This window comes from Physeter macrocephalus, chromosome 4 (genome assembly GCF_002837175.3).
Source record: "Physeter macrocephalus isolate SW-GA chromosome 4, ASM283717v5, whole genome shotgun sequence".
Taxonomy (NCBI): domain Eukaryota; kingdom Metazoa; phylum Chordata; class Mammalia; order Artiodactyla; family Physeteridae; genus Physeter; species Physeter macrocephalus.
Genome location: NC_041217.1, coordinates 125531562 through 125546010, shown reverse-complemented (window position 1 = coordinate 125546010; position 14449 = coordinate 125531562). Strand labels below are relative to the sequence as shown.

The 14449-nt window shown below is 38.0% G+C and overlaps 1 protein-coding gene across 1 annotated transcript in view; it reads right to left on the bottom strand.

Annotated features, from left to right (window-relative positions):
* Positions 1-5144: 5144 nt before the first annotated feature.
* The window catches only part of RPE65 (retinoid isomerohydrolase RPE65), a 49052-nt gene continuing 39747 nt past the window's right edge, over positions 5145-14449 (bottom strand). The window contains exon 14 of the mRNA XM_055084534.1: positions 5145-5381. Within this exon, the coding sequence (XP_054940509.1) occupies positions 5170-5381 (212 nt within the window). The 3' untranslated portion in view covers positions 5145-5169. The remainder of the gene's footprint in view (positions 5382-14449) is intronic.

The window sequence follows — 14449 nt, the reverse complement described above, 5'->3', positions numbered from 1 at the left end:
TATCTAACCTCCTCGCAGTCTGTAATGCTTATAGCTAACATTTATACTGAATTTATTTTGTGCCAGGTTCTGGGTGTAAGCACTAAACTTGTATTAACTTATTTAATCTTTACAGCAACCCTAGGAGATAAGTGCTTATTATTATCATTATCCCTATTTTTATATACAAAGAAACTGAAGCACAGAGACATTAATTGCCCAAGAAATTTTTCCCGAACTAGGAATGAAAGGAAACTTTCATAACCTGATAATAGACATCCTCAAAAAAGAAAAAAAATACCACAAATATAATTCTTTTTTAAAAAAATAAATTTATTTATTTATTTATTTACTTATGGCTGTGTTGGGTCTTCGTTGCTATGCGCGGCCTTTCTCTAGTTGCGGCGAGCGGGGGCTACTCTTCGTTGCAGTGCGCGGGCTTCTCATTGCCGTGGCTTCTCTTGTTGCGGAGCAAGGGCTCTAGGCGCGCAGGCTTCAGTAGTTGTGGCTCGCGGGCTCTAGAGCGCAGGCGCAGTAGTTGTGGCACGCGGGCTTAGTTGCTCCGCGGCATGTGGGATCTTCCCGGACCAGGGCTCAAACCCGTGTCCCCTGCATTGGCAGGTGGATTCTTAACCACTGCGCCACCAGGGAAGCCCCACAAATATAATTCTTAATAGTGAAATGCTGAAAACATTCCCATTAAGATGAGGAACAAGACAAGGACGGTCATTATCAACATACTTTATTCAACTTGGGACTGAAGGTATTGGTCTGAAAAGTACAACATTATAGGGACTTCCCTGGTGGTCCATTGGTTACGAATCCGCCTGCTAAGGCAGGGGACACGGGTTTGAGCCCTGGTCTGGGAAGATCCCACATGCCGCGAAGCAACTAAGCCCTTGCGCCACAGATACTGAGCCTGGGTGCCTGGAGCCCGTGCTCCTCAACAAGAGAAGCCACATCAATGAGAAGCCCGCGCACCGCAATGAAGAGTGGCCCCCACTCACCGCAACTAGAGAAAGCCCCTGAACAGCAACAGAGACCCAACACAGTCAAAAATAAATAAATAAAATAATTTTTTAAAAAAGTACAGCATAATAAAGACTGGAAATACAGCAAAAGCTGGAAAAAAAAATTGCCCAAGGTCACAGAGCATAAGATGGAGGAGCCAGGGTTCAAGCTCACGTAGACTTGCTGGAGTCTATATTCCTTATCACTCTCCTGTGTGGCTCTCTGTTAAGTCTCTTTCTTGCCCATCGTTGAATCCCTAGTACTGGGTATCATGTCTGGCCACTCAGCTTTCTTGTTTGCTCCCCTTTGATCTATTCTCTGCACAGCCACCAGAGTAATACTTAAGAACCATTAGATCAAATTACTATCCTTGTCAAAACCCCCAGTGGCTCTCCATCTCACAGAATAAAATCCAAACTCCTATGAGGTGTGATGCAATCTGGCTACTGACTACACAACCTCATCTTTACCATTTCCTGCCTTATTCACTCCCATCCACCTACAACATTCTCCTTGCTGCCCCTACAATACAGCAATTCCTTCCTGCCTTTGAAACTAGAAAATTGCTCTTTTCTCTGCCAGTGAGATTCTTTCCCTGGCATTTCTTTTGCCTCAATTGATATCTCTTCTGAAATACCATCTTCTCGAAGGGGCCTTTTCTGACCGCCCTACCTATTAGAGCCCACCCACTCCCAGTCATTGACTTGCTCTTACCCCACTCTTAATCGTTATCCAGAATGTTACACAACAATGCCACTTTCATGATGGCAGGCAATTTATTGTCTTATTCACTATTGTATCTTGAACGCCAAGAAGAAGTACCTGTTTCCTAGTAGGCATTCAGTACATATTTGGTGAATGAACATCCGTCTAGTAATAGATATAAATTTTTTTGAGTAAATAAATGCATGCATTCTTGTAGATGAAACACATAATTTTAATACAATGTGAAAATGTTTATGAGTGCACATAAGAGGGATTCCTAGTATTTCGGGAGAGAATGGTGCTGAGCTGAGTCTTGACAAAACAGTAGGAATTACATAGGCTTAGAATGGGTGAAAATGGTCTTCCAATCAAAGGAAACAAGATGCACAACGATTTTGAGGTGTGAAACAAATATTATGCACTACATAGGGTAATTACAAGTAGTTAGGGTACTCTAGAGCCATAAAGTATAAAGAAAGAAAAATAATCCTGGAAATACAAGCAGGGGCTTCTTCATCTCTCTTCAACATTGAAATAAAAATGTAAAAAAACACAATCAACCAAACAAAATCATCTTGTATTTATAAATTAATGGAATGTATTAACATGTAATATATTAATGTATAATGTAGTAATATATTTTAAAAAGCTATTATTAGTTCTCATGCATTTTTTTTTAAGCCAGATATTCAGAATTACTGACAGCATCCAGACAAAGAAAGAAAAAGGACATCTGAGACACAAGGGCACTAATTACAAACTGCTAGTACATGAGCAACTCATGAGTTACTCCTGGATGATGAAAACCTTCTGGAGCTGTCACCCTTAGCAAGCCATGACTTACCTATGACACTACCTAGAATGCAGGCAACTTCACTGGTGAGACGTCTCTTGCCCCAATTATTATTTCACTGAGAAGAGAAGCAAGTCTTTATTTTCTTGTTGGTTGTTGATTTCTCTACTAGAGTAAGCTTCTTCAGGGCAGGGACTTCACATTTTTATCACTGCATCCCCAGCACCTAAAACTAAATGAACATTTGTTGAATGAACATATGGATATCCAAGTGGAGGTGCCTAGGAGTCATTTGCATACATGGGTACAGAGATGGTTCATTGGACTAGAGAGTAAATAAAGATTGTTTGTGTTGAAATGGTCCCCAACATTGCCAGTGGCTTTGCGGATTAATTTTATATGTGAACCTTAAAATTACACATAAAGGAGCCAGAAGTTAAATAAAAAGAAGACCTGGACTAAAAGTCAAAGAGCTCAGTGAATGAGGGAGAGTACCTAGGATGTCTGTAGATGACATCAATAATTTGGGATAAAGAGTGGTATAGATGGATATCAAAGTGGTAAGTGATTCAGCCTGAGTATGGAAAAGTAACAATGCACAAAAGGATATGGGAGAACCTGGACTCTGTGGTATTTGGAGTGAGAAAATAAGCAGCCTTAAGAGGACTTAGAGGAAGACAAGTTCCCATGGGGGATTCAGGTTTCTGGTAAGACTAGAAAGGTGAAGGAACATCCTGTAACTAGGTTGGGGATATAAAAAGGATCGCTGCAATGAAATTAAGAGTTTTGTAGAGCACTGAGAAGTAGGACAGCTATGGAAAGAAGAATCAGAGGTGAGGAAGAGTATAGCATAGTATAGAAAGGATAGCACATAAGGGAATAGTGGATTACAGAGCCTTGCTTTTTGACCAATTACCAAAGATGGCAGAGATGAAGGGCACAGTGGCATTGTTCTTGAGTGAGGGACCATTCTTAATCTGCAACCGTCTCCCTAAGTGTTAATTCATTCTACAGGTATTTATTGAGGATTTGCCAGCTGTGTTCTAGTCAATGTTAATACACAGGAGAGTAAAATGTCTCTAGCTCTTTTTCTAGTGGATGCTACAGTGTAGCAGAATAGATGAATTTAAACAGATATTAATGTAATAGCAAATATAATAGATCCAATGAAGGGCATATGTAGAACGCAATGAGAATTTGTGATAAGGGAATCTACCTTAATCTAGAGATTCAGGGAAACTTAATCCTAAAATATGAGTAGTGACACATCAGATTATAAGAGTAGACAAGGGGGGACTTCCTTGATGGCACAGTGGCGCCTGCCAATGCAGGGGACACGGGTTCGAGCCCTGGTCTAGGAAGATCCCACATGCTGCGAAGCAACTAAGCCCGTGCGCCACAACTACTGAGCCTATTCTCTAAAGCCCGTGAGCCACAAGTACTGAAGCCCATGTGCCTAGAGCCATGCTCCGCAACAAGAGAAGCCACTCCAATAAGAAGCCCATGCACCGCAACAAAGAGTAGCCCCCGCTTGCTGCAACTAGAGAAAGCCCACGCGCAGCAATGAAGACCCAACACAGCCATAAATAAATAAATAAATAAAAATTTTAAAAAAAGAATAGACAAGGGAAAAGTCTCTGAGGCAAGGTGGAACTGCCTGGTACAGTAATACATAGTGTTCTGTAAAATTTAGTACTCAGTAAACCTTTAGTACTCTGTTATGTTTTATAACGTGGAAAAGTGTTTCATGTCATATGTGGCACTGGGTAAAGTCCTTAGTACAAGCATTTAAAGTGCTTTCAGGTGCTGCTGTCAGATACACATTCTCAATAGGTTGGCTTTGACATTTTCCTTCAACACCATAGGTATGTCCTTCCTACTGATATAGGAAATTGAAAGAATTGTTTAACCTCTGATTGAATTTAATCAGCAGTCTACTGACTACAAAATGTTGTACAAGATACAAAGATGGTCACGAGCTTAATGAAATTACAATGTTATTGAGAATGCTATATATTAAAATAATGAGAGAAACATGATCATACAATATAACAATATAGTAGAGATTACAAAACAGGGCACAACAAACAAAGGACATAAACAAGAGATACTCTGGAGTCTTTGGATGGAGATAATACTCTCTCCTGGAGTTGTCTGAGAATCCTTCATGATGGAGTTGAAGCTTGAGATAGTCTGTGAAATATCTCAGAAGAAAGGCCATAGCCAGATATTTTGATCTTGAAGTAATCCTCTTAGAGTATTATTTAGGATCATTTTGGTTGCAACTAATGGAAAATATAACCCAAAGTGGCTTTAATGATAAAGGAAATATGTTAGCTAACAAAACTAAAAATTCCACTAGTAATGTAGACATCAAACACAGTTTGATCAAGGACCTGGATATATTTCTTTTCAATTATCTTGGCCCTCATCTTCTTTATCCTCAGACTGTTTTCCTTCATGGTTGCCTGATGGCTGCCCTCAGCAATAAGGGCTACATGCCTCTTTGTTCACACCAGGGACAGAGAGGGAGTCTTTTCCACAAGGGTCCTGAGCTTTGCTCTGATAAGGTCATCTTATGTCCTATCGCGATGGCCATGGAAATACTCTGTACTGGTTGTCTTAGGTTTGGGTCAGATACCCATTCTTGAACCAAGCGGCAAAGGAAGGAGGTCTAAAAACTACGTCTTAAAAATAACTGAAGGGGGCTTCCCTGGTGGTGCAGTGGTTGAGAGTCCACCTGCCGATGCAGGGGACACGGGTTCATGCCCTGGTCCAGGAAGATCCCACATGCCACGGAGTGGCTGGGCCTGTGATCCATGGCCGCTGAGCCTGTGCGTCCAGAGCCTGTGTTCTGCAACAGGAGAGGCCACAACAATGAGAGGCCCGCAAACTGCAAAAAAAACAAAACAAAAAAAACAAAACTGAAGGGAGTGGATAAATTGGGAGATTGGGATTGACATATATACAGTACTATATATAAAATAGGTAACTAATAAGGACCTACTGTATAGCACAGGGAACTCTACTCAATACTCTGTAATGACCTATATGGGAAAAGAATCTAAAAAAGAGTGGATATATGTATATGTATAACTGATTCACTTTGCTATACAGCAGAAACTAAGACAACAGTGTAAATCAACTATACTCTAATAAAAATTAAGAACAAAAAACTGAAGCTGGTTGACCATGTGACAATTGAGTTCACTATGAAATGACCGATAATTCCAAGCAATAGCAATCTACAAACCAGTATTTTTTTTTAAGACACTTTAGTCTTTTTTTTTTTAATTTATTTTTTATATTTTTAAATTTTTGGCTGTGTTGGGTCTTCGTTTCTGTGCGAGGGCTTTCTCCAGTTGCGGCGAGCGGGGGCCACTCTTCATCTGCGCAGGCCTCTCACTCTTGTGGCCTCTCCCATTGCGGAGCACAGGCTCCAGATGCACAGGCTCAGTAGTTGGGGCTCAAGGGCCTAGCCGCTCCACGGCATGTGGGATCTTACCGGACTAGGGCACGAACCCGTGTCCCCTGCAATGGCAGGCGGATTCTTAATCACTGTGCCACCAGGGAAGTCCCAAACCAGTATTTTTGAATACTGGCTACTTGTCCAGGCCTTTGCTGTTTTGTTATTCTCAGATTCATTTCTATTCAATAGATATGTATTGCATGCCTGTCATGGCATTGTGCTAAGTGCTGAGGGATATGATATCAGGAATGAATCAGTTCTTATCCCCATCCACCAAAGTATATTGTATGGGTGGGGGAGGGCAATGAAGTATTACGATAAGAGTAAAGACCATGAGAAGCAGAGTACTATGGGAGAGAGGAGGTGCTAGAGGGAACCATCCTCAGAAAAAGTACTGGGGATAGGGAAGAAAAATTTAAAACATGTATAATAAAATTTCCTGCCTAATATTAGTGTGGATCTTTCCTCCTTAAAACAGAAGCAAAAAGTATACTGACATATTAAGGATTCATGTAACAAAATATATTTTGCCTTGAAATAATTTCTGATTTAGAGTTAGCTTTATTCTTCTAGTTAATACAAGCCAATCAGAAGTATATTTCAATTGAGTGTTGCCAAATTTTGTTCCTTTAGTCAGAGTAGGGGAGGAAAAATAACTTTCCCTCTACCTTTCTGAATTCTTGGCTGAGACTCCTGTAATAAAGCACAAATTAACAAGAGAAAAACAAACAGAAGTTTATTAGCATGTTTACTTCAAGTACCCATGGGAGACACCCAGGAAAAATGAGTAACTCCCTGAGGAGGCTTAGAATTCAGATTTAAGTACCATCTTAATAGGGAAAGGGTCAGGGAGTATATAGGCCTCTTAGGGGAGAGTAAATGATTTTGAGGAAAGATGAATGGACCTTCAGAATAATAGCTAGGAGGTATGATAGATTGTGACAAAGTTTGTCTTGGTGCGATGTTGACTTCTGGTCTCCTCTCCTGTGATCAGAGTCCATTTCCCTGGTTGATGAAAGTTCCTGGGAGGGGCATTAGAACAGGGGAGTCCCTTTAGGAGGATCTGTCTTTAGGAAGATAAGAGGAGTTCAAAGAAAGATTCTCCCTGCATTTGCTGTTTTTCAAGTACCTACAGCTCAAAAGAATGAAAGCCAAAGTGGCATATTCTGTTACTCTTCATTTGTTAATGAAAAATAATCCTTCTCCCCCCTTCTAATATACTATCGTTGGAGAGACTGGTATCACCAAAGAAATGTCTTTGCCTTTGGTGTTACGTGTGTGAACCAACCCCAATTCTCTTGCTCCTGCTGGGCTTGGAAAGATGCCCACAAACAACTAAGCCATTGTGCTTTCAGGTTCTGTGAACACTACATCACTCTGAGGGGAATAATACCCTCAGACCCATGGACAATTCCACCCCAGGGCCAGGACTGGGAAAACAGGGTTACATGCAGCTGAGTCTGTTTATTTCTTTCTGATAATCCTATATCAGCTTGTGCTGTGTTGCAAACAATCCCAAACTTGGTGGCTTAAAACAATAATTATTTATTTGCTTACTCTTCTGTATGTTAGCAATTTGGTCTGAGTGGTCTCACTCACACGTGTGTTGTCAACTAGCAATCATATATAGCCTCACTTACTTGTTTGGCAGTTAACTGTCATCAGGGGTAATGAATATTGCTAGGCTTGTTCACGTGGTGGTGATAGGGTTCCTGAAAGTAGCAAGAGAGAGCAAGCCCCAAAACCCAAGCACCTTTCAGGCCTCTAGTTGCATCGTGTTTACTAAAATCCCATTGGTCACAGGAAGGAACATGACCAAGCCCAGATTTAGAGGGTGGAGAAGTACTCCATCTCAATGGGAAAAACTGCACAGTTGCTTCGCAAAAGGGTGTGCAAATGGGATAGGGAGAATTTCTTGCCAATTTTTACCACACATCTACCACACACCCAACAAATAGTCTCTCTGTTTTTTAAGAGTATAGTGTAAAAGTATGTTTAACTGAAAGCCAGAGAGTGGACGAGAAGGAACTTACTCAGGCTGCCTGAAAAATCACTGTTAGCCCAGACGCTTTTCTGCAACAGGTGTTAATGGCTGAGCCAACTTGATATTATTTTGAGGGAGAAAAGGTGAACGTAGAGGGAGAGAACAGATAACAGCATTTGTGGATGAACACCAACATTTTTCTTGTTTTAAGATCCAATTAATTATACATTATCCTACAGGAACCGGAAAGATATATGGAGTCTGGTGTATGTTAGTAGCAAATGATGCAACAGTGAAAGATGTGTCACTATACCCAATTATGGTGAAGAAACAACTGTGAGCACATGATATGCAATCAAGAACCACCTTGCAATTGTGTACCTCATCGATAGTGGAGGAGCATTCTTGCTACTATGTAAGTGATAATCAGAATGATGAATTATTAGTCATTTGGTTTCTGTATAGATTCATATCAGCTGTTATCACTGGACAGTGTTGATGATCTTTACTTATGGCAGGAGATTCATAATCTTTGATTTCTGGAACATTGATGATATTCTCTCTCGGCTATGCTAATTCCTAGCTATGAAAGTAATTAAGGGGATTAATTTCTTTAACTTTGGGGTCTTTTTTCTTCAATAATATGATTGAGCTAACTAATGATAATGTGGTAATGTTTCACCTATTTGGAATTCTGCAATCAGTTTCAATAAATATTTTCTGAGTACTTGATTTAGGATAGATATTTTGCTGGGGGCTGGGGATATAATGATGAATAAGGTAAGCATGTTTGGAGCTTTTATTTTGGTAGGAAAGATATAGATTAATTAACTAATAGTAAATATGTTAGATATTTCAGTTAAATCAGCTGTGGGATCACGTACTAGGATATCTAACTTAGTCTAGGAATCAGAGATGTCCTTTAGCTAAAATTGAGGGATGGATAGGAGTTAACTGGATGGAGATGAGGACAAGTTGTAGGGGATGGAGATGAACTTTACAGGTAAATGAAAAAGTATGTGGACAGACCAGTAGGTAGAAGAGAGCATATATATTTGACAAACTGAGAGTAGTCCACTGTAGCTGGATCAGAGAGAGCAAGGGAAAATGACGGCTGATGAGGCTGGAGGGTCTGGTGTGGCCAGATTGTTAAAAAATCAGTGAGATTGATAGGAAAGATATTATCTTTTTTTGAAGATTGTCATATATATAGGAAGTGTAGACCTCAAAAAGTACGAAAAATCTCTGGCTGGACTCTATATATCCCCTAGAGCAAGAAAAGTGTTCAAACTCTGTTTTTCATGGATTTGCTTCATTATACAGATAGCTGCCTAGTTTCTCATATTTCCCTAAACAAAACACTTAGGTCGTTTTCAGTGTTTCGGTATTATAAGCAAGGCTCCAATATACATATTTCTTGCAGAAATACGTTGAATATTTTTGTAGAATAATTCCTAGAAGTGGAAGTGCTAGGTTGAGGTGTATGTGCATTTCAAATTATATTAGAAGTAGATGCTTCACAAAAGTGGATATTCAAATGACCATTATGCATATGAAAAGATGCTTAATATTATTATTCATCTGGGAAATGTAAATTAAAGCCACAAGGAGATATAATCAACCCCCCAAGAGAATGCCTAAAATTAAAAAGACTGACAACAACCACTGTTAGGAAGGATATTGTGCAACTGGAACTCTCATACATTGCTCGTGGGAGTGTAGATTAATATAGCACTTTGGAAGACTGCTTGGAAATATCTATTAAAGCTAAAGACATTCTATTGCTCAGTAATCCCAAAATGAATATATATGCCCACCAAAAGACACATGCAAGAATGTTCACAATTATTTGAACCTGTTATTCCTAACAGGTTCAAACTGGAAATAATCTAAATGTTTATCAATAGGAAACTGACAAAGAATTTGAACTACTAATACAATTACCTATGTGGATGAATGTCACAGATATGTTATTGAAAGAAACCAGACACAAAAGAATACTAACTGTATGATTTCCTTTACATGAAATTCAAGAATAGGCAAAACTAATCTGTAATGATAGAAGTTACCATGTCTTTATCTTGGTGGTGGTTACATGATATTTTACATGTGTAAAAAATCTTCAAATTGTATAATTAATATAATGCACTTTACATGCTTTAGCATATATGTCATATCTCCATGAAAAGTAAAATTAATCAAAAAGGAAAGATAATAAACTTTACTAGATAGTGTAAAATTGTCCTGCAAAATATTGTGCAAATATACACTCCTATCTAAAGAAGAGTGCCAATGTCTTCCTATCTTTACCAACACTGGACATACATTATTAATTCTTTTACTTTCTAAACTTTTAAGTAAATAAGTATATTAATTATAACAGTAAAATTATTACTGATATTGAACATTTTCTCCATGTGTTTATTAGACACCTCCATTTTTTGTCCTGTGAAGTATATGTTTATATTTTTGCCCATTTATCTGTTGCCTCATTTTGGTTGTTATTCATTGATTCATAGGAGTTTTTTAATGTATGTATTCGGGATATTAACAGCTGGTTTGTTATATTCCACAAATGTTTTCTACCATATTGTCATTTGTATTTTAACTCATAGTGTTTTTCTCCTATGGAAGTGATTTTTCTTTTTCTTTTTCTTTCTTTCTTTATTTTTTTTAATGCACTCAAATCTTTGTCTGTTTTTTTGGTTGTTGTTTGACTTCTGGAGTTTGTCAAATGTAGGAAAGTCCTCACTCCAATATTATACAAATAAGTTTCCCTTTTCTTTGTGATCTTTAATCCATCTGGAGTTTATTTTTGTGCATTATGGGTGGTAGAAATCCAACATCCTTTTTTCTCAAAAGATAGGAAATTTTCCCATAATTTGAAATACTTTTATCTTATATGAACCTATCTTATATGCATGTGTCAATTTCTGGACCACTTGTTCAGCTCCCCGATTCATTCGTCTATCAATAATTAAATACTACACAGATTTAATTACTATGTATTTGTTGTATGTTCTGATAGGACAAGTTCTTTCCTCCCTCCCCCTCCTCCTCCCTGAACTCCTCCCCTTCTTCCAGCTCTGTCTCCTCTTCCTCTCCTCTCCCCTGCCTTGTCCTCCCTTCCCTCCTCATGCCCTCCCACTCCTTTCCTTCCTTCTTCCTTATCCTGCTCCTCCTTCTTCCTTTTACTCTTCTCTGCAATATTAGGCCATTCTTTGACATTTCTTCTTTCAGATGAACTTTGGAACCAGTTTTTCAAGTCAAGTCTTCCTATCCAGAATGTAGTATACTTCTCTAGTTACTCAGTTCTTATTTTATGTCTTTCATAAAATTCTAGAGTTGACTTTAGAGAGGTGTTGGATTTTTCTTTTTAACTTTATTCTGAGCTATTTTATAACATTTTCTTTAATGGGATAATTTTTATTGCATTTTAAAAATGAATTTTGGTTGTATATAAGAAAAAGGTCTCTTTTTGGATCTGTACCACAAATTTTCTTATTTGTTCTAAAATTTTCAGTTGATTTTTTTGAAGATTCTAGGTAGATCATCATGTTATCAGATAACATGATAAAAATTCCTTTACCTTGTAATATTTGATGCTATTTATTTCCTTTTTCTATTTTGTTGTATTTCCTAACACAGCCAGATAATATTAACCACTAAAGGCAATAGTATTCTTATCTTAGATTTTAATAGACTGCTTCTGTAGTTTGAGTGAAATAAATATATGCGGTTAGTTTGTGACAGATTATTTTAAGTTAAGGATGCTTCCATTTATTCTTAATTTACTAGGTTTCATCACAGTTGTTTAAAAATGCATATCTGTACACTTTTATTCTAAAATTATTTTGGGGGTGATTTTTAAAATTGAACTATAGTTGATGTACAATATTATATAAGTTACAGGTGTACAATATAGTGATTCATAATTTTTGAAGGTTATACTCCATGTATAGTTATTATAAAATATTGGCTATATTCCCCACGTTGTACAATATATCCTTGTAGCTTATTTTATACCTAATACTTTGTACCTCTTACTCCCCTACTCCTATATTTCCCCTCCCACCTTCCCTCTCCTCACTGGTAACCACTAGTTTGTTCTCTATATCTGTGAGTCTCCTTCTTTTTTTGTTATATTCACTAGTTTGTTGTATCTTTTAGTTTCCACATATAAGTGATACCAGACAGTATTTCTTTCTCTGACTTATTTCACTTAGCATAATGCACTCCAAGCCCATCCATGTTGCTGCAAATGGCAAAATTTCATTCTTTTAATGGCTGAGTAGTATTCCATTGTGTGTGTGTGTATGTGATATATATATATATGTATATATATCACATCTTCTTTATCCATTCATCTGTTGATGAACATGCTTCCATATCTTGGAAATAGTAAATAATGCTGCTATGAACATTGGGGTGCATGTATATTTTCAAATTAGTATTTTGGGGGTTTTTTTTGGATATATATCCAGCAGTGGAATTGCTCGGTCATATGGTAGCTCTATTTTTAGTATTTTTGAGAACCTTCATACTGTTTTCCATGGTAGCTGCACCAATTTACATCCCCACCAACAGTGTACGAGGGTTCCCTTTTCTCCACATCCTTGCCAACATGTGTTATTTGTGTTCTTTTTGATGATAGCCATTCTGACAGGTGTGAGGTGACATCTCATTGTGGTGTTGATTTGTATTCCGTGATGATTAGTGATGCTGAGCATCTTTTCATGTGCCTGTTGGCCATCTGCACTTCCTCTTTGGAAAAATTTCTAGGGCTTCCCTGGTGGCACAGTGGTTAAGAATCCGCCTGCCAATGCAGGGTACATGGGTTCGAGCCCTGGTCCGGGAAGATCCCACATGCCGCGGATCAACTAACCCTGTGCGCCACAATTACTGAGCCTGCGCTCTAGAGCCTGCGAGCCACAACTACTGAGCCCATGTGCTACAATAACTGAAGCCCGTGCACCTAGAGCCCGTGCTCTGAAGCAGGAGAAGCCACCGCAATGAGAAGCCTGTGCACGGCAACACTCGTCGCAACTAGAGAAAGCCGGCGTGCAGCTACAAAGACCCTACCCAGCCAAAAATAAATAAATAAATTAATTAAAAAAAATTTCTATTCACTTCTTCTGCCCATTTTTTTTTTTTAGATGTTGGGGGTAGGAGTTTATTAATTAATTAATTTATTTTTGCTGTGTTGGGTCTTCTTTTCTGTGTGAGGGCTTTCTCTAGTTGTGGCAAGCGGGGGCCACTCTTCATCGCAGTGCGTGGGCCTCTCACTGTCGTGGCCTCTCTTGTTGCGGAGCACAGGCTCCAGACGCGCAGGCTCAGTAGTTGTGGCTCAAGGGCCTAGTTGCTCCGTGGCATGTGGGATCCTCCCCGACAAGGGCTCGAACCCGTGTCCCCTGCATTAGCAGGCAGATTCTCAGCCACTGCACCACCAGGGAAGCCCTTCTGCCCATTTTAAAATCAGGTTGTTTGTTTTTTTTGATGTTGAGTTGTATGAGCTATTTATATGTATTGGATATTAATCCCTTATAGGTGATATCATTTGCAAACATTTTCTCCCATTCAGTAGGTTGTCTTTTGGTTTTGTTGATGCTTTCCTTTGCTGTGCAAAAGCTTTTAAGTTTAATTAGGTCCTGTTTGTTTATTTTTGCTTTTATTTCCTTTGCTTTAGGAGACAGATCCAAAATAAAGTATTTTTAAGCAAAGGAAAAAGTGTAAGTACTTAGTCAGTTTTCCATATACTTATGACTGCTCCCATTTTTAAAAACTCTGTCAGTAATATTTTGAAAGTATTTAATATTTTAAAATTTAGAATAAAATTTTATAGCTTAGTTATAGTTTTAGAATGCTGAGTAGAAAACTTAAAGATGTATAACATAAGGTTAATCATTTGTTTCAACTTATAAATTTTTGAATAGAAACTGATTCGTATTTTTAAAGTCTTAACTGAAGGCTTCTGAGGAACTTGTTACTTTACATCTGTTTGGTTCTCATCCCAGGCAGACATTTTTTCCATGGTGGTAGAATGATACATAGAACACAGTGTTAATACCTTCAATGAACATACCACAGGTAACTACACAATTTTTACCTATGTAGGATTTTAAAAAATACATATTTAATAAATTATTTAGATAACATTTTAGGTTCTAGTCATAAAATTGCTACTTACAAATCATTTTAAATATCTGAATTTGTCTTTCCTTTGAAAACTTGTGTGTTTCCATTATAAAATTATCATAGTGACTTTGAAAAAAAATCAAAATTCTAAAAAAGGAAAACAATCACCATATAATACTGATAAAACATTATTATTTTTCTGACACATTCCTTTCTACTATTCTTTCTGTATGCATATGTTTACAGAATTATAATCAGGGTATGCATGTGATCTTTGTTAGTTGTGTGTTTAACTTTACATCAACATCATCTGGATTTTCCTCAGTTGCTATGTTATCTCCATAGCCATCAACAATGGCTTCATAATATTAAA